The sequence below is a fragment of the Etheostoma spectabile genome, chromosome 1, assembly GCF_008692095.1.
Source record: "Etheostoma spectabile isolate EspeVRDwgs_2016 chromosome 1, UIUC_Espe_1.0, whole genome shotgun sequence".
NCBI classification, from domain to species: Eukaryota; Metazoa; Chordata; class Actinopteri; order Perciformes; family Percidae; genus Etheostoma; species Etheostoma spectabile.
Window position 1 is genome coordinate 25,431,306 of NC_045733.1, and position 24,077 is coordinate 25,455,382.

General features: G+C 42.4%; 1 protein-coding gene across 11 annotated transcripts in view; it reads left to right on the forward strand.

Annotated features, from left to right (window-relative positions):
• celf6 (CUGBP Elav-like family member 6) overlaps positions 1-24,077 on the forward strand; it is a 137,042-nt gene that overhangs the window by 85,866 nt on the left and 27,099 nt on the right. For 8 of the 11 annotated variants that reach the window (XR_004332883.1, XM_032522166.1, XM_032522193.1 and 5 more), the window contains exons 3-5: positions 8,064-8,112; positions 18,378-18,506; positions 22,399-22,478. Coding sequence is in view for 10 of the 11 variants with exons in the window: in XM_032522166.1 (XP_032378057.1) it covers positions 8,064-8,112; positions 18,378-18,506; positions 22,399-22,478 (258 nt within the window). In the remaining variant the exon portion in view is untranslated. The remainder of the gene's footprint in view (positions 1-8,063; positions 8,113-18,377; positions 18,507-22,398; positions 22,479-24,077) is intronic. The other 3 variants (XM_032522180.1, XM_032522225.1, XM_032522234.1) reach the window with 2 other exon arrangements.

Genomic DNA, 24,077 nt, shown 5'->3' on the forward strand with positions numbered 1-24,077 from the left:
GGGACTTTAGTGCTCAATTGTTGGATGTTGTCATTGCCCACAGCAGAGCAAGTCCAGGTCCATTCTCCCTTTCGCTTTTTGCTTTACGATTGCTCACCGCTGACTCCTCTCATCAGCATTGTGGTGTGTACGGACTGGAGCACAGCCACGGCCCGGCAGGTGTATGAGAGGAGCAGAGCAGGATATACACTCATAAATCTGACAGATGCATGGTGTGTCATTACCCTCCACTTATTATTATTCTCCCACTACTCTTTATACAGCGAGCCACTTTAGCAGTTTTCCCGGCCTGGCTCAGAAATATTTGTACTGTGGCCTTGCAGAGTGATAGATGCTCCTGGGGAGGCACTGGGTTGTTGTTGCAAGTCATGCTCTGGCTTTTTGTTTGTGTGCAGGGCTTGAGTCTGGGCATTAAAACTTATGTGTTTTGGATGGATGCATTGGCAGTAGGGCTGTGACAGTATGGATTTTTTCTTACCGCGGTAAAGAAGGAATGTATCGCTGCGATACAGGGGTTAACCACAACCCCCGTTACGACAGTAGTGAAAGTAAGAGCTAAATTGTTGCTCTCTCCACTAATGATGCTGCTCTGTTTTAGGCTACAAAACAGGCATGTAGGCACAAATGTAAACATACTGTTTTGATGTGGTTAGGCTATAAGCAGAAACGTTAATGTGTCCACCTCAACTGCGAATGGAAAAATGTCTTTGACTTCCCTACCGTGTATTGTATTAAATGTTAGTCCTGTAGAAATGATTTATAATAATCGGACACACAAAAGAAACCCTGCATATATTTAATGGACTGTCCTTCCTCTAGTGCAAAGTGATGAGCAACTTAAGTTTTTCTCCCTAATCTCTTGAATATAGGATTGACAGTCGATGAGGATAACTAAACTGATTATTGTGTTCATTAGGGTATATTTCATATCACACGGCATATGCACTCCAGTAACTTTCACAGGCGAAAAAATGAAAAAAAGAATACATTTTAAAAATGAGGAGATGATGTCATCACCGCTGTAGTTCACGTAACCCGTGGTATTACGGTGACACCCTAATTGGCAGCGGTGTGTATTCTCTAATATACTTCAATTGTTTTATTTTTGCAAAGATCTCATACACACCCACACACCCACACACACACACACACACACACACACACACACACACACACACACACACACACACACACACACACACACACGAGCGCGCGCGCGTCTGTGTGTCCCTGTGGCCCAGAGAAAGAGAGAGAGACAGGGAGAGAGAAGAAAGAGCAGCAGTCGCCTCACAAGAGCAGACCTCATAAAACTCCCTGTCACTTTGACTAATTTGTTAGTCTTGTCTCACTGTGTCGAATCGTCACCCCCCTCTTCCCCCTGTTGCACCTCTACACCGACTCCCCCTGCCCTTCTTTCCACCCCCCCTCATATCCACGGGAAGAAGAGGGAGGGAGAAAGGAAGGAAAAAAGGGCAATAAATGTAATATAGTGCACTGGCCATTGGTTGCAGTGATCTACACAGCAATCCATCTACAGTCAGAGGAGAACAGAGGCTTTATGGAGCAGAGGATAACATGATGGCTCGATTTCTCATCCACTTTCTGTCTCAGTGCGCACCTGTCCCACCTCAAGAGGAGGCATGCTGGGCACCGGTAGAGTAATAATAAAAATAGAAAGGGAGAATAGGGCTATTATGAATTCAGGCTAGATTACAATCCTTAAAACTAGACTGGGTTGGACTTGGCCAAGCATGGTGGGGTGGTATAGATCAGTTCAGATGGCTTCTCAAAGCACCAAAGAGCCAATACTGGATTCATAGAGATAAATTAAAAGCCAAAATCCTTCTCCAGGGGGAATCAATTGCCAGGTAATTATGGAGAACGGGACCGAGATTACACAGACAAAACACACACGCAGAGAGATGTTTCCCTACGACGCTGCAGCATCACACCAGGGAAAACTGTTAGCTGGTTACGAGCAACATTCTTTTGCTGTTGCTCCCCCCTTCTCCTTCCCACAACCTATCCCCAGTACCTAGTCTTTAAAAAGGAGCTCAGGCTTAAAACTAAAAATAGGCCACATTTTCCAGCCAGCCACCCTCTGCTGAGCTGTCAGCAGCCCTTCTCCCTCTTGCTCACAGTGAGGCAGACACAGCCCTCCTTCATGTGTTTTCGAGGGAGACAGGCATTGTGTGATCACTCCAGCTCTAACCCATCTCCTCCTCACATACACGGCAGGCCTAACCTCACCTGACTCGCTGGCCTCACAGGGAGGCTGCTGTGAACTCGCACACCAATTTGAGAGAAAGACTCATTCCCGCTGTGCTGGTCCTGTTTCTCTTCCGCACAGAAATGAGGGGCAGGATGTCCTGACGTGTGAACGATGGGTGATGGAAGGAGTAATTTGGGCTGGTGCAGTACAGGCTGTGCAGGATTTGGAAGCTTGCTTGCCATTTTTTGGTTGTTGCAATAATACCTGAATATAATTAATGTATTCAAGGATCCAATCTGGACAGTTAAACTAATTACAAGCTTATCTAGACACTTTGAAATAAGTATTGACAAAAATGCCAATTCCATTTAAAGAACCAGAATACCCTTACTTACTTAAACCTCCTATGCACTGATAATAATGACAGAGGTCACGGCACTTATAGTGACTTTATATTAGTCAAAGGTCAGCGTCTGATCATCCTTATATCTACTTTTGGAAGGAGGCTTTACTGTCTCAGCCACGGCCACCGGCTCTTTGTTGCATCTTCAAGAAAAGTCAGTCTGCATTAAACATCTTTAATTGAGCTTAAAAGTTTATAAATGGCATCAACAGCTCCAATTAATTCACTGACGGTGAAATCACAGAATGATAATGAGAGGCATCAAACAATGGATGGCTTATCAAGGGAATGTCACCTGATGACTTGAAAAGTAATAGTCTCTGGAAATAGCATCTTGTAGCAGTGCCTCCATTTCAACAGGTCTTGCAAACATAGTACTGTATTCTATGTTTCAATGCATTTTAAGTTTCACTAGAGCTTTATCTGTTGCTGTGGTGAACAACAATAGATGGTAGAGCAAAACATTGGTGTACCTGTTTCGGTAAAATTTGACAGTGGCGAGTCAGAAAAAAAAGTTTGTTGTATTGGAAATGGAAAAAAAAACATTTCAACAATTCTCTAAGGGAAGTCATGTAAACAGGATTATTTGGGGAATTGTGAGGTTTTAGCAGGGCTCAAAAAGAAAAATTCTTAATCACAGTTTTGGCAGTAGTGGCTTTGTTGTTGCATGTACTGTATATGAAGCCAAAACTAAATGAATCCAACTTTATTCATTTCCTCATTAGAACAAACTAAGGCGACCAGAATGACAATGTGACTATTTCTGGTTATATATGGTTATACAATGAATCAGTGTCTCTTTTACAGTAAAACTATGCATTAACAAAGATGTAAAAAATGGTTACCACTAACATTAATTAAGTTCAACAACCTTTGGCACCCAACTTGTGGAGACAAACTGTATGTGTGCCTTTGCCATTGTGCACCTTATGGACAAGAATATTGTTTTATTTCGACAACTGATCTTGACTCTTCCCTTTGGTGACACATGTGTCACTGTGATTGCCACATCTGTTTCAACGTTATGAGATGAGTAACGTGACTGGCTAAGAAGGTAATGATTCATCATAATATCCCACTTCACAGGACACGCCTGTCGAGTGTGGATGCTCACTGATGAACAAAAATAGCAAATGTGCCTGGATACGCCTTCTTTGAGCGCCATGTGCGCAATTCACAACAGTTGAGTGGATTGTTATAAATGTCTACTCAAAATAGGGCCCAATATGGCAAAGTTAATTTGAACTGTAGCCTTTTTAGACCATTAAATATATTTTTTACCCTATATTGCATGCATTCAACTTGCTGTTTTTTTCTGAGAGACTTGATATTTAATGGACAAGCAGCACTTATTGCGGGTTTAGCCCAGTGCTCACTTTACCATATCTACTTTACCAATATCTACTCAGAGGACATCACAATTATCTGTGTGTCTCCGGTAGTTTGTTCTGTGTGATTCACAATTTCTTATGGCTTACATATTACTATGTAATCATATTTTATTAGCATGTCCCTAACATTGAGAAATACTAATGGTTACAGCCTTCTTTAAATGAGAAAGAAGTTAACAATTGATATGGGGTTAGAAAAATAAATGCAATCACATTTAAAAATCAGGATCTTCCCAAGTGTAATTTATTCTGGCTGATTCATTTCTGAATCACTAAAAAGTCCATCTTCACACAGGATTATGCTAGTCATCTAAAAAGAAAAGAAAATGTGTAATAGTTACAGCCAAAGTGATCCAACTGGAGGAAAAGTATTAGCGCTTGCTTTGTGAGCAGTGGTATTCACAAAGTATGGTCTAACACGGTCAAAGGCCAGCGGCGTCCTTGTCTCTCCACTGCAATGTTATCAATCAGACCGCCAAGCCAAAGATAGATGGACTGAAATGCATGCACACACAAACACAGACCACATACACTCAAAAACTTACACACAGTCCTTTACTGGAAAATGAAAGCAAGTTCCTCTATTCAGTAGTGTTGGTTTTCTACCCCTCCATGACTTCAGCTGACTTGTATTCATCATAACAGAATGAAAATTATAGATTTGCCTCTGGAGATTAGAGCAAAGAAAAATAAAATGAATGTATAGACATAAAGGAAATAGAGCATGAAGGAGGGGAAAGTATGGAGAGGGAAAAAAGTGTTGGAAAGAAAGAGAAAGACGAGAAAAAGAGAGAGATGAGGAGAAAGAGAGATGGCCTCTCTAAGTGCAGCAGCACACAGGTACAGGGCTGTGAGTTCCCAGGCAAGATAGCATGAGCTGCCTATTTGTCAGCATTGATCAACCCATTAAAGGGCTGTGGTGGGAAGCATATTGGTTTTGGAGGCCAAAGGGGCATAGAGAGACAAAGATAAAGCAAGACGGGGCGGGGGGGTGTTGAACTCCTTTCAGCCTTGGCAGCCACACGTCTATAGAATGAAAAACCCTGTAGTCCTCCTTTCCAATGTCTATGCAGTTCATTTTGCGGGGCCCAACGGGAAGGTAGTAGATGTCATTTGTCTTACAGGCTCTCTGGAGGCTTCACTGTATGTGTTATCTTAGCTTTCTGCCGCTGCAGTGCCAGGAAGGAAGAAAGGAAGGAACTAGCAAGCCCCTTCAGACACACAGAATGCCACTTGTCCTTTTCCTTAGTGTGGACGAATGTATGTGTGTAGGCAAAAGGTTGGATGGCAGGGTGCGGATGGGTCCTTGCCCTAGGGGAAAGCAGGCTGCCTCTTTGCCCAGCCTCTGATGAATTCATATAATTAACTCTGCCTTGATCTGTTGGCTAATCCTGCACTCAGTAATAAGGGATTAAAATGTCACCTAAGCCACCTGCTGTTATTGAGCCCCTAGACTTTTTGTGCCACTGTGTGTGTGTGTGTGTGTGTGTGTGTGTGTGTGTGTGTGTGTGTGTGTGTGTGTGTGTGACAGTGAGAGAGAGGATAAAAGTGAAGTGAACTTCAAGATTTTTGTGCTGTAAGCACATGTACTAGAAACACGTCTTCTGTTTGCACAAGAATATATATAGAGGACACTATAAAGTAGCTCAGAGAAGCAGACATAACTTCCTGCTGCCATATGCATGTGAGCGCTACTCACAACAGTTTGGCATCAAGCAGAACTCCATAATTTGGCAGGAAGCTGGAGCAGACATTGCAGCAGACTCGCTCTGAAAACTCATTGTCACAGTCACTAAAAAGGGACAAGAAAGTGGGACATGCTGGAAGGTGGGAGTTGAGAAATCTTTTTTTCCCCCTCCCCTCTCACTATGACCTCCTTGGACCAAGTAAAGCAAAAAGAAGAAAGAAAGGAGTGCCAATTGGTTGGCTAACAGCCCACAGACCAACGGCCAGCTTGCCTTGCCTGCCTGCTGGCCACCTCCGCTTGGTTGCCTAGCAACCCCAAGTGTACTTTTGGGTTGTCTAATGACTCTTGTTGCTGCAGTGGCTCAGGGGCTACTAATGAAGTCTTTTGACCAATCGCTGCTGTTTAAGACCTGGAAGCTGACTGATCACTGGACAGGGATCCTGGGACTTCAGGCTACTCTAAACCTCTTATGTGAGACAAATTCTGCCCCCAACCTGAGCTGCTGTCAGGACACACTCACGCACACACACTTACAATATCTACACAGAACAAACTGCTTACAATGCTCCAACTGACCTTAATACTCTCCACTGCATACTTACAATGCTTCACCTTACCTGAACTTGGCCTAAGACTCACATGTAAAGATATTCAGTGGAATATCAATAGTTGTTATCCAGCCAGAAATATAACAATTATATTTCAAGGCCATACAAATATGATACTACTGATGCCAAGGGCCCCTTCAACCACCCTATAAACACAAATCAACAGGACTATATGTACTTAATTCTTCCAGAGCTTCAGTTCCAACATCTGGAGCACCTTCCCCTTGAGAACATACAGTAATTGAATTTAGTGACTTCCAGTATTGCTGTTGCTTGGTAGTGTCTGCAAAGTCAAACACTTTCAACATTGTCCACCTTAGGAAAGAGAGTGTGTGCAGGTCCATTTGTATGGGAGTGTCGGTCTGAGTATCTTAGTGTGTCCGTGTGCAGCTTCATTCGCTCGTCTTTGTGATGCCTTCCTCATCTCTCTAAGCTTTGTTCCAGTGTCACAGCATATTGCTAGACAAGTACATTACGTCCCCAGGGTCTCACCATGTATACGCTTGTCTATACATGTTCAAAGTCTTAGGTCTATATTTGGCCGCGGTCAACTGCTGTCAAGTGCTGCGTTGCCTGAGGGCCCAACACCCACTGTGCTGCCCTCGCTGACTGATCTGAGGGGGCAGTACCGTGTGCCATTCACTGGCACTTACATGTTGGACCTGTCCACATGGCCTAGTTAGAAAGATAGGCCCACTGCTGACTGAAGCCAGAAAAAACACCATGCCAAATATAAAACACAATACTAAATATGACACGCGTGGGTAGCCTCAATAAGCAAGGGTCTTCAAAGGTGGCTCTTTACACCTACCCTTTTCACAAAGGAAAGAGGGGATACCATTCCTGTTTCAGAGAAAGCACAAGATTGAGTGTTTTTTTCTGTTTTCATATTGAAACTCCAGGGAGTGAGAAAAAATAAAACTGTAGACAGGGGAGGAACAAGGGCCAGGGGAGTTTTTATTCACGGCATGCGGTTTTTAAAAGGTTTTTTTTATGTTAGCTTGGCAACGTTTTTTGCTTTCACCTCACTATAAAATGGTTCTTCAAAGGTTGTTTATTGATTCCCTACTGTTAACCTTTCACAAGCTGTTTCACAGCTACGCTGTTTGGTGGCTCTCAATAGCTTCCAGAAGGAGCAGGCTGGGGCAGGGTGGGGTTGGCTGTCCAGACCAGTGGCACATTGGTCGTGAGTTGCAAAAGGGCTCCTAGGTAGAGAGAGTAGAGGGGAGGGAGAGAGAGAGAGAGAGAAAGGAAGAAGGGATAGAGGCAGAGAAAGAGGGATTGCTAAGGGTCAGGGATGAGCAGGAAATAGCTGGTGACTGGGAGTCTGGAGCCAGGAGGGGATAGGAAGAGCAAGGGCCAGCATGAAAGGACCTCTCCCTGTGGGGCTGGGAGTGGCTGATGTAATGGCATTAATCTCTAAGTGCCATCTGACACCCAGTGTGGCTCCGTCATTGAAAAGTGCTAATTCTGCTGAACTGTGAGGGGAATTCAGGGATCTCAAGAGGCAGTGCCCTGGATTAATTAAACACGTTGGCATGGAGCACGGCACACATTTTTTTTATGGCATCATCACTGTTTGATTTTTGTGTTTAGCTCACAGAGCAGGACAAACTCGGGACATTAACACCAGGAACACTGACACATTTCACTTGTTTTCCTTCCACTTTACATATTGTACCCAATGCTGTTATCGTTTTCATGCTAACCTGGGATTTCCTTTCTCTTCCTTCTCTCTTTCTCCCTTTACTTCTCTCTCCAGATGAACCGGCCCATCCAGGTGAAGCCAGCCGACAGCGAAGGACGAGGAGGTAATTAACCTTCTCCTGGTCTCTGTTGCACACCCCCCTTAAAACACACACACACACACACACACACACACACAAACACACAAATACACTGGAACAGTGCAAATGCAATCCTTAATATTCTGCTCTCACTTGAGACACACTGGGAGTTAGTAGAGTAGCTCGTAATATAGGTCACTTGCTTCTATTGACTTCCCATCTGTGCCAGCAGAGGGGCTGTCTCAGGTTCACAGTCACTGGGAGCAGTTCAAAGACAAGACAGAGAGAAATGGAAAGAAAGAGAGTAAAATAAAAGAGAGAGAGGGAATGGAAAAGATAGGGGAGTGGAGGATCTCCATCTCTTGATCTCCATAGAGTAATAGTAAAGTCTGCTTACAGATAAGAGGCAGTGGAAAACACCCCAAAAATTCACAAACACAGATAAGCACAAACACACACATTTACACAAACACCCCAGAGATACAACTTGGAGAGACAGTATCAATTTGACTGAATGTATAAATGTACTAGTCACTTAATGAAGGGAAGAGAGAGCACAAGTCAATCAAAGTGGGACATATCATTATTTAAGGAGTTTGGAATCTCTTTACACAGTATCTGTTGGAATTTCTCATACACAGTATATTTATCTGTTTTTGTCTAGAAGTAAGTGCACAACTAGTACACTGTATACTGTAATACATATCCCGTTTCACTTCTCTAAAATCAATATACACATGTACAGTATTCACATGTGTATATGTAAATGTGCTACAGTACATTTACACCTGTCAACCTATCTACTGTATCTGCCTTATTAATAGTACTGTGACATTTTACTGGGGTTTTATAGCATAAATCGTTTAACCATCTAAAGATATCTGAGTCAGATTCAGTGTGATGCAATGTGTGATGTGAGAATTCCAGTTGAATAATATTGGCATTCTGTATATGCAAGTTCAATTAGACCATTTGTTTTAAAATAAACGTAAACGTGCACACACAAGCATTTATTGTGTTATTTAAATGTGGCAATTGTGGTTTGACACTACACTGATTCTCTTGCAAAGCCTCCTTATTCCATCTTTAGTCTGAGTGACAGTGATTGACTAGATCATTCTGAAGCTATTTGTGACTAACATTGCTAAGGTTAATGCAGATAAGGCCTGTTAAAGATTTAGATTGGTGGAATTGGATCTAATTGAACCGGTCTGTGTCTACCCTGTGCTTGCATTTTAGAGTGGTGATTTAGACTGCCTAGGTCAGATTAGATTGAGCCACTTTGCTAATTTATGTGGTCAAGTGTGAATCAGATGGCCCATTTCTATTGCCACCCACACATACAGACACACACACACACACACACACACACACACACACACACACACACACACACACACACACACACACACACACACACACACACACACACACACACACACACACACACCCGTGTAGATCTTTTTTTTGTCATGGCAGCACTATAATTAACGGCCATCTAAAAACAGGCAAAGTCTGACCGACAAGGCCTGGGCGAGAGCCAATCGGCATTCTCACCAAGATAAATTGGATCTCTGGACTTAAGAGGGGAGGATGGATGGGTCCCAATATCAATTACTACCCCTTTTTCAGCAGAAAGAGACGGCAGATGAACAGGCAGTGTGAATGAAATACAGAGAGCTCCCAGCCTGGCACAGCCACTGCTAGTCTGTCAGATGAACTTTCTATATGGGAGGACAGGATAGGACACAACACAGAATGAAATAAGACCAAGCAGACAGGCCCCAACAGAGATATTGAGCGTTAATGGCAACAGGAAGTCAGCAGATAGGCCAGGGAAGTAAACCACAGTCACGGCTGACAATGAAATGAGATTTACTATGAAGGCCTGTGGTTAAAGGAAAATAGACAGCCCAGCTAGGACTGACTAAAGGAGAGTAAGTAGCAAGGGATTCATCTGTGGAAGGCTGAGGAGCAGTCAGGTACACCAATCCCAGTGGGGCCTCTAGATTGTCAAACCCAGGGCTGCACCGAGACATTTGTACCTCTAGAATGGAGTCACATTTATCAATACCAAGACATCAGCAATTATCTGTCATGGGAACTTGTGCAGGGGTCTCAATTACGTGCCTGTGCAGACATTAGGGCCCATTACTCCATGTGGAGACTCCAGTAGCCCCTCTTTTGTTCGCGGTGTCCCTGAGAGATGTCCTCTCTCTGGGGATTTGGGATTGTCAGGAGGAGTAGTAAAACCAGAGCAACCCTGCCGCTCGGCTGCCATTGTGGATCACAAAACTGATTCTCTGGCTGTCTAATACAATGACTCATGTCTTATTTTATTTTTCCCTTGGATTATCAAGAAAGAATGGAGCATGGGAGGGGAGCTTCACAGCCTTTAAATCTATTTCTGTTCCTTGAGTCAGCCGACCTCTTCCACACAATGTCCACATTTATTTGATGCGCTTAACACCACTTTTTTTTTTTTCCCTGCCCATTTCTATCAAACCCTGATTTCAACTCAGAGATACTGAGATACTTGAGGCATGGGTCTTCTGCTCACTCGCTCTGTGGTCAGTGCAAGAACAGACATGTACTATATCTCTATTTGAAACCCAGGCAATTTGCTTCAATCCAAAAGGGGCAGAAATGAAGGAAAGTAGACATATCTTGCTCGCTATAGTGAGAGAGGTGAGGATTCAGTGCAAGGCCCGTGGAGGAATGCGAGAGAGTGAGAGATGGAAGACAAAAAGAGCAAGAGGGGAAGAGACGACAGGATGAGAAAGTTAACGGAGGGTGATGGAGGCAGCTGAGTGAATCTCAGCAGTAAATCATCTCAGAGCCGCCCCATCCCTATCTCCTCTTCGCCTCGCCAGGAATCTTTTTCCCCCTGACCTTGTCTGCTGCTGTGTCTGTGAAGAAAAGATGGGGCCAGATTATCTATGATTGGAGATGGCCATTATCTAAACACAATCTCGGAGCCGGGTCCCACTCCTCTAGCCACTGCTGTGAGCCTGGAGACCACACTGATGAGAAGAGAGATGATGGGTCAGCCAGCAACACCCTCTCCTTTTATTAACTCTGATAAGACGGTTTCAACACTCTCCTCGAATGCCCAGCAACCTCCATCAACATCGACTTTTTCACAAAGTGCCACTTTCAGTGCATTTGTCTACACACAGTCTTTACCCTACTTGTTTATTAGCTCCCCATACTTTTGTTTTGTTGGATACTTATACAGTGCCAGGAGCATTGCAATCCCTGCATGTGATACTCAGCAGCCCCCTGCGAGCCTTTTTAATATCTTATCCAGGCCTTCTGTCTGTCTGGCTGAGGGGAGTCTTTGTAAATGGGTCGTGTTCGTCCTTGCCAACCTACTGCTCTGCAGAAGGTTGACCCCAGTCGGGGCAGTGAATAGATTGACAGGACCTTAAGATGTTGCGCACTGGGCTGTCATGCCCCACCCCAGCAGGTAGGAAAGAGTGAGGGCTGCTGGCTGGTTAAGTCTGGCAGGCCACAGGGGAGGGGCTGTCTGGAGGCACCTCACGCCCACAGAAGAGCGCGCGCCACTTTACATGCAAATGAAGCCAAAAGACCCCTCTGTGCCTCTTGACAGAGAAAACTCTGAAAAGTCAAGAAGAAATCCTGGCAGCGGTTGATATGTGTCTGCTGAGAAATATACATGGACATTGGGACACTTGGACAGGCAAAGTAAACCACAGATTTCTATCAGGGTATTTTTTAAGATTTTAAGGCATTGATGTAATTTACTTTTTTTGCAGAGCTCTATGATTGGCCCTTGCCATTAGAAAAAGAAGGAGTTAAAATATTTGGACTGAAGTTGCAACAGGCGATTTCTCACGAGTTTCAAGTTTTTGTTCTGTACTGATTTTTGATCATGCATTCCAGAAGGTTTAAAGCTCCCTTCCCACTCCCCTGGGTAAAGGGATGTGACAGCGCTAGTGGTATAAGTAATGTATTTACAAACACGAAGCCTGTATCCTTTTATTGTGCATGACACACTGACAATTTGAATGTTTGTTCTCCTCCGATTATTCCATTTACCACCTCACTATACTGGATAATCCACTTGCATACATCAGATTGGGACCAGCAGCAGCAGGGTTTAGTGTGTGGCTGCACATCCTTTTCATTGGGATGGGGTCCAATTACTTCTGTTAGCTGGGTAGGAACTAAACATGAGATAGAAGTAGAATAGGGCTTATTACGTGGTTGAAGATGTTGCGTATGTGAAGAGGGAATACGTGGGTGTTAAGAAATGCAGCTGAAAAGATATATCAAGCAAATTGTTTTACAATTACCTCACTATGCGACACTGGACATGAACTGTGCATATTGACCTACAATTCTTCATCAAATTTAAGGATTTTTGATTTCTAACATTATGTCGAATCAGAATAAAACACCTTACTGTACGACACCTGAACTGAAACAGTCTCACCCAGAACAATGATTGAGTGGGTGCTTTGTACTTGAAACTCCATAAAGCAATATTTGATTTTATAAAAATAAAATCAAATGATTCCCTGTAATTTAAAAGAGTTGTGATCATTAATATTACACTCTAGAGTTTTTGCATTTGCGAGCTCCTGGTCCCTGCTCATACAATACCTCTTAGTTATCTTAAAAGTTAAAAAGTATGCTGAGGGATAATATTTGCAAGTTTCTAACCCTGAAACAACATTAGAATGTTAGCAAACCAGCTGACTAGGTATCCCGGGTCTGGCCTCCCTGTTTCACCTGCTAACATTGCCATGTATCCTGGGTACTGTATATTGCTGAGTATCAAATTGCTATCTTGAACCTTCATCCCTCTATCCATGCTGACTTAGATTAATGACTGAACATAGGCTCAAATGATACATTACTTTAAAATACTTTACCAGCTGAAATCATCTCACTGTGGGTTAATTCCCACACTAAGAGAAGGTTTTAGGCATTTTAATAATTTTATGTGGATATGCTTCCATTTGCATTTATGTTGTTTTTCTCTTTCTATCCATTTTTAAAAAAGCCATTTCTTACCTCCGCCTCGGTTTGGTGTGTCTGTTGGTTTTTTTGTTTTTCTGTCAGCAGGATTACGGGGGGAAAAAAAATCTGGGCTCAATTTTCTTGAAAGGAAGGGTGTAGCATGGGCCAAGGAAGAATCATAGCGCAGATACACACATTATTTTTCACTTTTGTTACCATTAATGTGGTGTCTGAATAATCTGAAAAATGACTTCCCGACTGGGACATGTCCCACTACATTAACATTGTGAGATAGGGCATGACTTGGAGGAGGTCTGCGCTTTCTAAATGCCCTTTTAGTTCCAAATGTATTTAATCACATTTTTTCCAAAAGCGGCTATGCTAAGATTTGTTTTCTCTAAATGATGTGCATATGTATAATGCTCATTATCTACAGCAAAAATTAAAGCAAATGGCACCTTTTGATTCCAAATAGAGTCCCTCTTTACCTCAGTTTACACACCTGGGACATACAGTAGATGATGAAAAAAAGTCTAAGTCAATGTTAAGAAGCCAAAGCCAACATTGTGTACACCCGGTCTGTATGCCTACATGTGAGAGTGTGTCTGGTGGCAGGCCTCCCAGGAAGCAGTGCACCAGGCTTTTTTAATAAGACCATAAGAAGCACAACTTCTCTGTTGTGCTGCCTGGAACATTACTCTGCATTTGAAATGCACCCAGCGGCCAAGCAGGCATCTTTAATCGTTGGATGCAGCTGTCCATGCTTTCTGAACACTTACTACTACCAAGCTTCCCTGACTACTGCCAGCAGGCAAAAAGATAAAAAATAATAATAATAATATATATATATATATATATATATATATATATATATATATATATATATATATTTACCATGTCACAGGAGCAGAGTAGTAATTAAAAAAGAGTAATTAAAAAAAAAAAAAAAAGAATATTCCCTTTATTGCCAAACAAAAGCAGAAACTTTTGAAAAGTAGACTTCACGGCAACTGCTTCTTTGCCTGGAGAGAAAGAGTAGGGTGAGGGATGACAATAAAGGGTAAAGAGAAAGATACAGAGAGGGCAATAGAGAGACAAAAGGAGATGAGAGGAAAGGAAAAGTACAATCTATATGCATATACCGCAGCCTGCAACACAAGTAGCACTTCATTCCAGGGAGAGAAGCATCAATCTTGACAGCATATGGTGCCTGTGCAAAATCCATTCATTTTTAATATACCGGGAGCTGAAATGAAAAGGCTTCCTGAGACGAGCAATTGTCAGATGTCAGTAGTGTCTTGATAACTTTGTTGATCTTTTTATTATTTGCATTCATAAAACGTCTGTCCACATGCCACCTCTGTTTGGACATGGATGGAGACTGACATGGGACCATTTTCCACACAACTGCTCCCAACTTTCAGTCAGCAGATGAGGAAACAAAAATATGTGTGGATTACTTTTACTAGTACTGTGTGAGAGGAAGTGAGTGTACACTTGCTAAGGCCTGAAAAAGATATGCATAGAAAATATGCATACTATGTTTAAATACTATGTTTTTGCACACATGTAAATAGGCATTCAGATACTGTATACATATGCAGTACTGTGGGATACATAAATAAAAATGTCTTACACAGATACACAGAAACCTATTTTTAGCCAATGTATCCTTGAATCTGCTAATTATATTTTAATGTATGCAGTGAAAATGTTCCAGGATTAATTAGTTGTGTTTGAGTATGCAATGACACAAAAAAACATCACAATGATGTAGCCAGGCTACAACTACCACACACCCCTTATTATTTTAAAGTAGTGGCAAGGTTTGAAAGTGCAGATTACAAAGGTCTCTTCAGAGTAAAGCAGAGAAGTGCTGTAGAGCTCAAATGTTCTCCAGCTGTGTGGCTCAGCTCTGTTAGAGGGATAAGAAGAGCCTCTCTCGTTGAGAGATAAGTACCAAGAGGTCAAACAGTCGGCTCAATGAGTTCTGTCATACTTTTGTCTCCTCAGACAGTTCCATAGGAAGGTCCTCACCCCTCTTAATGCAAATACATGACTGTACTCCAGAAAAGTATAATTTCTCTACTTCTTTTTTCTTCTCTCGCCCCTTGTAATGGATAGCTCTTTGGAGTCATGAAATTGTATCCTTGTGCATAGGCTGCATTATACGATATTTATTTATATTCATAAAATTCAAAAATAACGATTTATAGCTTGTGAGTGGCCATAGGAGATGAGCGAGAACATGCTAAATCCAATAAGAACTGCATTGGAGACAGGTGCAAAGTGGACTAATTAATAGCAATATATACTCTGGCCAGGGCATGCAGTGGGCCGACTGAGACACTCTTAGGTCAGGCAATGAAAAGATAGCAGCTCCAAATTCATTTTCTCACCGTGGCTCTCCGAAAGGAAGGCTCCCAAGTACACTCACACTTCCTTTAATGCCTTCACTGGGGTGTAATTTATTTTTGCATTTGCCAGCACATTTTGAAAGTTCATTACTTTGCTCATGGCTTGTTAATTAGCCTTGTAAAGCCGCCATTAGATCTCCTCGGGCCAGGACCGAGATGAGACTTTTGTCCCAAAACATTAACACACTGCAGGCGGCCTGTAAAACTGCACTCTGCCCATTTCGGTTGTAACGGTAACACCTAAGTGAAAATCTGGAAGATGCAAGGACAATCAAGGCAAAGTCGTCTACTCTGGACGGGCCTCATTTCATGTTTCACCTTTGCTGCCATGGACAGGGATCAAGCTCATTTCTTTTCAACACCTGTCCAGGGCTGACTTTACAGCTACGCAGCTTCTACGCTGATGCCCAATATCCAGCTAGAAGTCTGTCCTCCTGTCGGTCTTTGTTAAATCCCAGTCGACAGTATAAGTGGCAGGCTCTGTGGTGATCTTTTCAGGTTTCTCACTCACTTTCAACCCTGGAACTCCAAGGGAGGAGGGACAGTAATGAGCAGTTGTACCAGGCTCAGCTGGCGGGTTTGAGAATTCCTGCTGTGTGAGGCGTGACTACAGGAACATGGACTGACACCACAGCTACAACACCAGCAGTAGAGACTCGGCAGCATGGCCTTATTGATTATGCAGGTGCTCATTTGTGTGGCCAAGCGGGTAGCAGGCACGTGTCTCATTTGAACTTTACAGGAATGGAACAGGATCCGATTTCCCTGCTGCAAAAAGGAAGCCCTGGTGCTTTATTTTTAGAACAGCTGCGTCTAATGGGGCCTGGCAGGTACAGGAGGCGTCACATCTGTCGAGGCCCAGGTGATGCTCTCGCCCTCCGCTCCTCGCCCGCTCCCTACCAGTCAAATGACTCACACTGAAGATCAACAGTGTCATTTCCAATAAACTCTTCTTCCTCTTCCTGCCACTTTCCATCAGTTCTGGCGATGGGTTCTTGCTAGTAGCCATTTCATTCCACAACACAGCGGAATAGGGACTGCATAATGGAAAAGATGTAAAGAAGATGAATGCACTGTCTAATGCCAAGGCACTGGGAAGATTAATTTGAAAACTTAATTCAGCTTTCTGGCTGGCAAATATGTAGTGGTATAGAGCCTATACGTCTGAGCCAGAGAGCCCTCTTCTGGAGCTCAGGAAGCAACTCTGACATGCAGTGGCAGTGAAGATATTGGAGTAGGTGGAGCTGCCCTTCAAACTTAATGAGGAACAACACTGAAAATTTCACTCAGTTGAATATTGGTCAGGATCTTTGGAAAAGTCACTACTCACCGTCAGCCCGTCAGTAAAATAACACTAGATTCAGGTTACATTTAGACTGCACAAAAAAAAGACTGCTTTCTCATTTTTACACTGGTCCTTGGCCACATACCCTTAATGTTTTCCCATTGATACATTTTACATAAAATGTCAGTTTTTTAGTCAGACTTTTCAGATTCATGTTGGTTTATAATTTGGTCGTAAACAACCAAGTCTCTTGCCATTCCTTAGATTTGTCTGATAATTTTGGCGTCGGCCCTTACAGCCAGAAGTTCCTAAATCTCATTGTCTTTCCAGTCAGACATTTCCGTTGGCGTCTTCATGTAAATCACCCTTCTTCTTCACTCTCGGAAACTTCCCGTTTCAGCAGACCTACTTGCTTAACGTGTTTCTTCGGAGAACGACCGGCTCTATCCACACATGGGCTCAATTGGACATTATACAGACTTTGCACTAGGGGGCTGGCAGAGAAAAGTCTGGTCCTGTCTTTGATGTCTGGTCCACCTGATTGCATTCTCACATACATCTCCTCTGGGTGATGTCTAGATAAATGTAAGTTCTGGGTTGCAGTCCATGTGTAAAAGCGGCCAGTAAATGGACATAAGAAATAAATCTGCTCCAAGCATCTCAGCATCATTTTACTATGTTCGACAAATGACAAAATGAAATTAACTACTCATAGCAGTTTGAAATACGCAGCTAATTAACACACAGACATATTTATTCAGGACTTATTTTAATGATTTGCCAGTATTTTGTTTTAAGGCATGAGAAATAGACGTTGTAGTTTTCATCATTAAATAGTTTCGCAATGCATTTGTTATTTCTGGGTGACCAACACTGGGCAATTGTTTTTAAATTTCTACATTACTATTTCTACTATTTTCAAGCATTTTTTCCCTGACTCCACGTTTTCCATACACATTGATACTGAAGAATGTGAGTGCCTTAAATTTCACTCCATACAACATATTTTACAGATTGTCAGCAGAAAGTGGAGCGAGTGAGAAAAAATATAGTCTTGGAAGTACATGCTGGCTGAGACACTGTTTAGTTTTGTCACTTTTACCGAGTTTATCATGGAATAGATTGTGCTTCGGAGTTTACTCGTGCTTATTATAATTCCTACTCCTTTGGTGATGAGAAAATGTAATACCATTTCCTTGTTCCGTGTTCTCTTTCAACTCAGTGAAGCATCCAGACGATCTAACAGTGTGTCTACCTGTGCAAAAACATCCCCACTCTCTTTCTACCTCTACCTGAAACCCACAGCGCTCCAAACAGCATCTGTATCAAATGTCACCGTGGCAGACTTGAATAGCTCACTGGAAAAGAAAATATAAGTCCCTCATACCAGGGTGGGGTGACACACCACACAACAGTAAGATCAACAACAATAACAACAGCAGCGTAGGCTCAACACAGCAGACTGCTGATAAAAGGGGCGGTTTTGAGTTGCACAAGTTCCTCTCAGCTCAGCAGAACGGTGCCATCAGCTGTAGCATTTGTTCTCTCCTCTCTTCCACCCTCCCTCCTTCCCTCCCCCTTCCTCTCTTCCTATCCAGAAGACAGGAAGCTGTTTGTGGGAATGCTCGGCAAGCAGCAGAGCGAGGACGACGTCCGGCGGCTGTTCGAGACCTTCGGCCAGATCGAGGAGTGCACCGTCCTGCGTGGGCCTGATGGGGCCAGTAAGGGTCAGAGCCCACACACCTCCAACTCTTTTTTCCCCTGTCTCTCCCTCTTAATCCCTCTGTCTGTCAGTACGTGCTGTCTCTCTCTCTTTTTGCTCCTCCCATTTTTAGAACCGTGCGTCACCTGCTGTGCACTCATTGACATTGTCTGCGATCCACCCTGCTCTACTGAATAACTCATCCCTTCTTTCAGCTATTCTGTTTATTTCACCACCTCTTATGTGTCTCGCTCGCTTTTCTTTCATACCTCATTGTCACTGTGCTCCGACACCTCCTCTCCTCGCACTTTCCTTTTCTCACTACTCTCTGTATTTCCCTTGCCTTTTTTGTTCTCACTCTACCTCTCCTTTTTTCTTTCCCTCCGGAACTTCTTCTAATGTTGTCTCTTCATCACGGCAGCTCCTCTCACCCTGGGCTTGTACTCAACAAATCCATCAAACAACACCTCGTCTTTGAGCTCACCCCCTCTCCTCCGCCTCATCCTCATCCCCATCGTGTTATCTGAAAAGCGGAGGGATGTAATCATGTTTGTTTCCCACATTCCCGTCATCCCTCCCCAGAGACACTATTGGACGATAATGTCCTACTGTAAATAAAGCAGCCAGGCTCAGAGTTTTGCTGCTGTCACTCACTGTGCAGCAGATTTGCTTGCATTCAGGAACAGCTTATGCATTCATGTCTGTGGCTTATGTGCTATTAAGTTAGTAGAGCGTGGTCGAATTAAAGATGGCTGTGAAATGTGCGATGCAGGTGGGAATGTTCTGAGTGCGAGAGGCTCCCCATCAGTCTTTGATGGGTCTCTGACTCACAGCCATATTTGGAGCGATAACGTCAGTGATATTGCTCGGAACCTCTACCTCCCTTACTCTCTGTTGACTGTGATTTATTGTCCTGTGTGTGAAAAGGATGTGTGGGAAAGCAAAGGAGAGGGGTTGATATTGCACAAGCCGTGTGAGTATATCAAAGGAAAAGGCTGGCTATACTGAACCACACAACTATCTATGTCTACATCTGTTCCTCTCACTGTTAATCCCGGGTCTATTGCTCTGCGTCGCCCAACCGGCCCACTACCTTTCTTTGTCCCTGGCTTGTTTCCTCTCCCTCCCTCCCCGGCTCCCTTTCGTCCTGTCTGCTCAGATGCCTCAAGCTGATTGGCAGCACATAAAATGAAATAAGGCCGGTGCTTCTGTGTCAAACAGGAGCTAGTTTTCTCCCTCATTCGCACTTCCACTCCTTTTCACCCTCTTGCACCCCACACCTCATCTCTTCCTCCTCTCTTCACAATGCCATACATTTCCTGTGTTGCTATTTGTCTCTATTATCACTGGCTTGATCATTACCTTTTCTTCAAGTTTTCACTGCTATGAAATGGAAAACTGTAGAGCAATGTTAACTATGAATGCTACCACCAGACAAAGGTCTCATATATAGGTATCTGGTCCTATCACTCACTGTGCAACAGTCCCACGCAATCATTACGGGATGTTACGGCAAATTATTTTTCCAGCCGCCTCGCTTGGGATGAGGTTCCCGTAATTTGAATGTGACAGACCTTGAAATTGACAGTGCTATCTGTTCCATGATGGAGGCTTTGTCCCCTGTTGATGTAAATTTATGCTACTCAGAAGCTTTTCAGCACCCCTCTTCACCCAATAAAAAGGCCGAGAAGTTTAACATCCATCTCTCTATGGCGCTGCTCCTCAAAGTACTTTCAAAGTGCAACACTTGCTGCCAGAGTTGAATAGAGCCCTGAATTGTCAGGAAAAATAGAGAGATGGCTTTTAGGTCTATAATTAAGTTGTGTTATAAATGTCACCCATTCAGCGGGATGGAATTCATGCATACATATTATTACCCCGGGAATTCAAAAGGCAGTGCAGATCTTCTTGCTTGAAAGCAATACAATCTCTCTTTTCCCTCCCCCCCCCCAACTCATTCTGAGCCATCAAATTCAAAAACTCAAATGTGCACTATAATTTATGAGGCTGTAGCACTTTCAATTCTTCTGAGATGTTGTGCTCTGTGTCCCTTAACTTTTTTTCTTTTCTAGGTCAGGAAAAGTGAGGCTACAGCATTGTTTTTTCTGGTGGTGAAATTTGAGGACATTGTATGTTTGACATGACTTTGCCATAGATGGTGTATGCCAAGTCCTTTGGTTTTGAGTGTATTTCTGGCTGGGCTGAGCTGCTGGGGTCAATGGGATTCTGGCACAATATCTGATAGCCTTGTTAGGGAACCAACAGCAAGTCATATTGCCTTACAAAACAAAAAGGCTTTTGCAAGAACAAACTGCCCCTTATTATTTCAACAACAAAGGTTAAATGTGTTTGTTCCTTCAAAGACAGACTGGCAGTCACATGGCACACAGTAGGCTGATGCATTTCAGTTGGACAAATGAAGACCTTTCCTGCCTCTACCCGGAGGGGCGTTCAAGCAAAGTAAAAGGGTGCTAGAGTGCTGTGGCAGAATCAAAGGCTTCTTTGACTTATCTGTTTGCCTCTGTAGATTTCTATAGCTTTGAGGACATTTGACAGTACAAGAAACACATGGCCTTTACTACTCACCACTTGTCTGCACACAACAGTTTCAACTGCTTACCATTCACAGTATGACTGGAATGTGGAGAGTAAGCCTCAGGTAAAGGTGGAAATTGTCTTTCATTGATTCTGATCTTTTTGATTTTGTCAGGAAATGATTCATCTGCTTGTCTGGGTAGCAAAGCTGACTCCTGAGATGTAGAAGTGAAGGGGTCACTGCCAGGCACAGACTAACCCCTGAGTCTGCCTATCAGTGTTTGTAATTGGAATCAATCGTCACAACTCCTTTGGGAATGTAGAGTGGATACATTTATGTGAACGTTTTATATGAACATTTTAAATAGGTTGTCAGCAGTTCTCAAGAAGCCAGCAATTGAACTCAGGAAAAGCCTGTCTGGTTCTAAGACACTCGTGCTACTCAATTAATGAAAAGGGGACAGAATTAATCCATGAGTTTGTTAATTCGTTACCTCTTGACTTAACACATGAGCTACCTGAAGGCAAGGATAAGAATAGGACATAACAGAATACCGTGTGCAGTCTATGACGACCATAAAGCTTAAAGAAATAGCTCCTGTTTAATTTAATGGCTTTTGGAAAATTACCACATTTCAGTTCCACTGTATTTCACTTGTCTTTATGTTATAGTAGTTTAGAGCCTGTCCTTACCTACACACTGATACACTATTTAATCATGTGGTTAGTATACAGTATGTAACCCTCCTAAAAAACATATTGTGCATTAATATTATTATTATTATCTATTCAAATCATTTTTAACATCATCTGAAATGTTAATCCAATGAAGCTCCAGAACAATGCAGCCACCAGCCGTTCCCTTGTCTTCTGGCCAACTTTTTATTTTGACTTTTCCTTTTGTGCATTAACTACACAACAGATTTAAGATGATTTGAATGCCCCTTGAGCAAAGCCCCCCAACCTCCCATCTGAAATTATATGCGAGAAAAGATTCGGTTAGATAGGCAGATTATAATACTATGCCTTTGTCATCATAATCTCTTTCATGAGTGACTGCACACAAATCACAATGTGTAAATATTAAACAGATTAATAATCACAAACAAGTCAGGATAGTAAACGCCTTGGCTCCATGCTCTGAAGTGGAGGGGGTGGAATTAGAAATGGGCGAGGGACAGGATGTTCCACACAGCTAATGCCTTCACTACAATTAGACTGATTTATTCAGACTTACGCGCTGAACACACAAACGGCAGAATATTTACAAACCAGATAACATGAAAACAATGGTGACGAATGGTGTCTTTCCGCCATATTCAAGGCCATATCTCAGATTTTGTGCCAATCCCTTCTATTTCTCTCGTTTTCTGTGTATACAGGCTGCGCCTTTGTCAAGTTCTCCAGCCACGCAGAAGCGCAGGCAGCCATCAACAGCTTGCATGGTGGACAGACTATGCCTGTAAGTAACACACTCATAAAAAATGTTCTAACAGCAGAATTTAGTGTCTCAAAATATTTTGACGTAGTTGCAAACAATTGCTTTTTCACTGAATGTTGACAGTCATAGCATGTTTTGCAAGTGATATGATGTCACTTTGATGTCTATTTATGCAAGCTGTTTTGCCTGTGGTCTTACTTTTATAAAATGTTTGAGGTAGACTGGGATAACGTTTCCAACAAAGATTGGTGGACTTTTTGAATCTCTTTTTTTGCCCCGCCAAGAAACAGAGAAAGCCTTCCTTTAAAGTTTTCTATTCAACATGCATACCACCACTGGAGGGTGTATACCTCTTTTTGAAATTCAATACTGAATTTCCTTGTCTTTTTTAAGTGGTTGAAAAAATCTCATACATTTTTGACAAAAACATACACACAAAAAAACCCAGATCTATCTACTTACCAATTTTGTTCTCCTTTCTATTACGATTTAGTATGTCTAAACAGTGTACTATATATACACACAGACACACACACACACACACACACACACACACACACACACACACACACACACACACACACACACACACACACACACACACAGTCACCACAGTGACTCCTTTCAAAGCACATCAACAGTCTCACACTCAGACATTCTCGCTGTTACTGCACACAAAAGATTCCCACAGTCAGCATCCACTACCTTACAGCGCACAGCTGCATACTCTGTATCTGTCTTTTCACTCAATATCCATTTCCTTCTCCTGCTATTCACCCTACCTTTTCAGCAGACAGACAGAGTTTTTACATTCACAGTCTTATAAAGACATGATTATTGTGCACCGCACATGAATCACTGAATGTGTCCTCAGAAGACATTGTATGTGTATATATATCCATATATCCATATATACATATGTATATATATATATACACACATACACACACACACACACAATTATTAAACAGCACAGACTACATTCTATAAAATGTCAACATTTTAATTGGAACATCAAATTCTTAAAATCTAATGCCAGTGTTGCCAAGGTTGCATTCCACACCGAGTTTCTACTTGCTTGTAGTAGTGATGGTTAAGAGTTAAAAGGGGAAAATGCTCTAAAACAAACTCAGAGAACAAAACACAGAGAACACAGGTTCTTTTAGCTAACGTGTTACCTAACAATTGCCTTACTTACGAAGAAACAGAGCATCCCATTGGAAAACCTTTTCTGACCACCTGTTGACTGTAAGCTCAATATTCACTCGCATTTAAGTCATGGTCCACCAACTTCTGACAAAATGAAATATCAGAAAGAGAAATAAAAGTAAAATAAAAACAAAAGAATCATAAAAGTAAGCGTTTAAAGGAATCATGTAATGATTTAATGTGTGTCAGCTGTCAGAGTGTTTATAATATAACTGAATTGAGTTTAAGTAGATTAAAAAAATTAAAGATAAATTAAAAGGAAATCTGCCACAGTACATCTGAATGCAACTTTGGTAATATTGGATAAAATATCTGTGATACAAGTCATAGAATTAGGAAAAATTAACTTCTGACAATGACGGCCAATCAGTGTAAACGTACAAAAAAGGGATACTGTAATGCAAGTAGTAG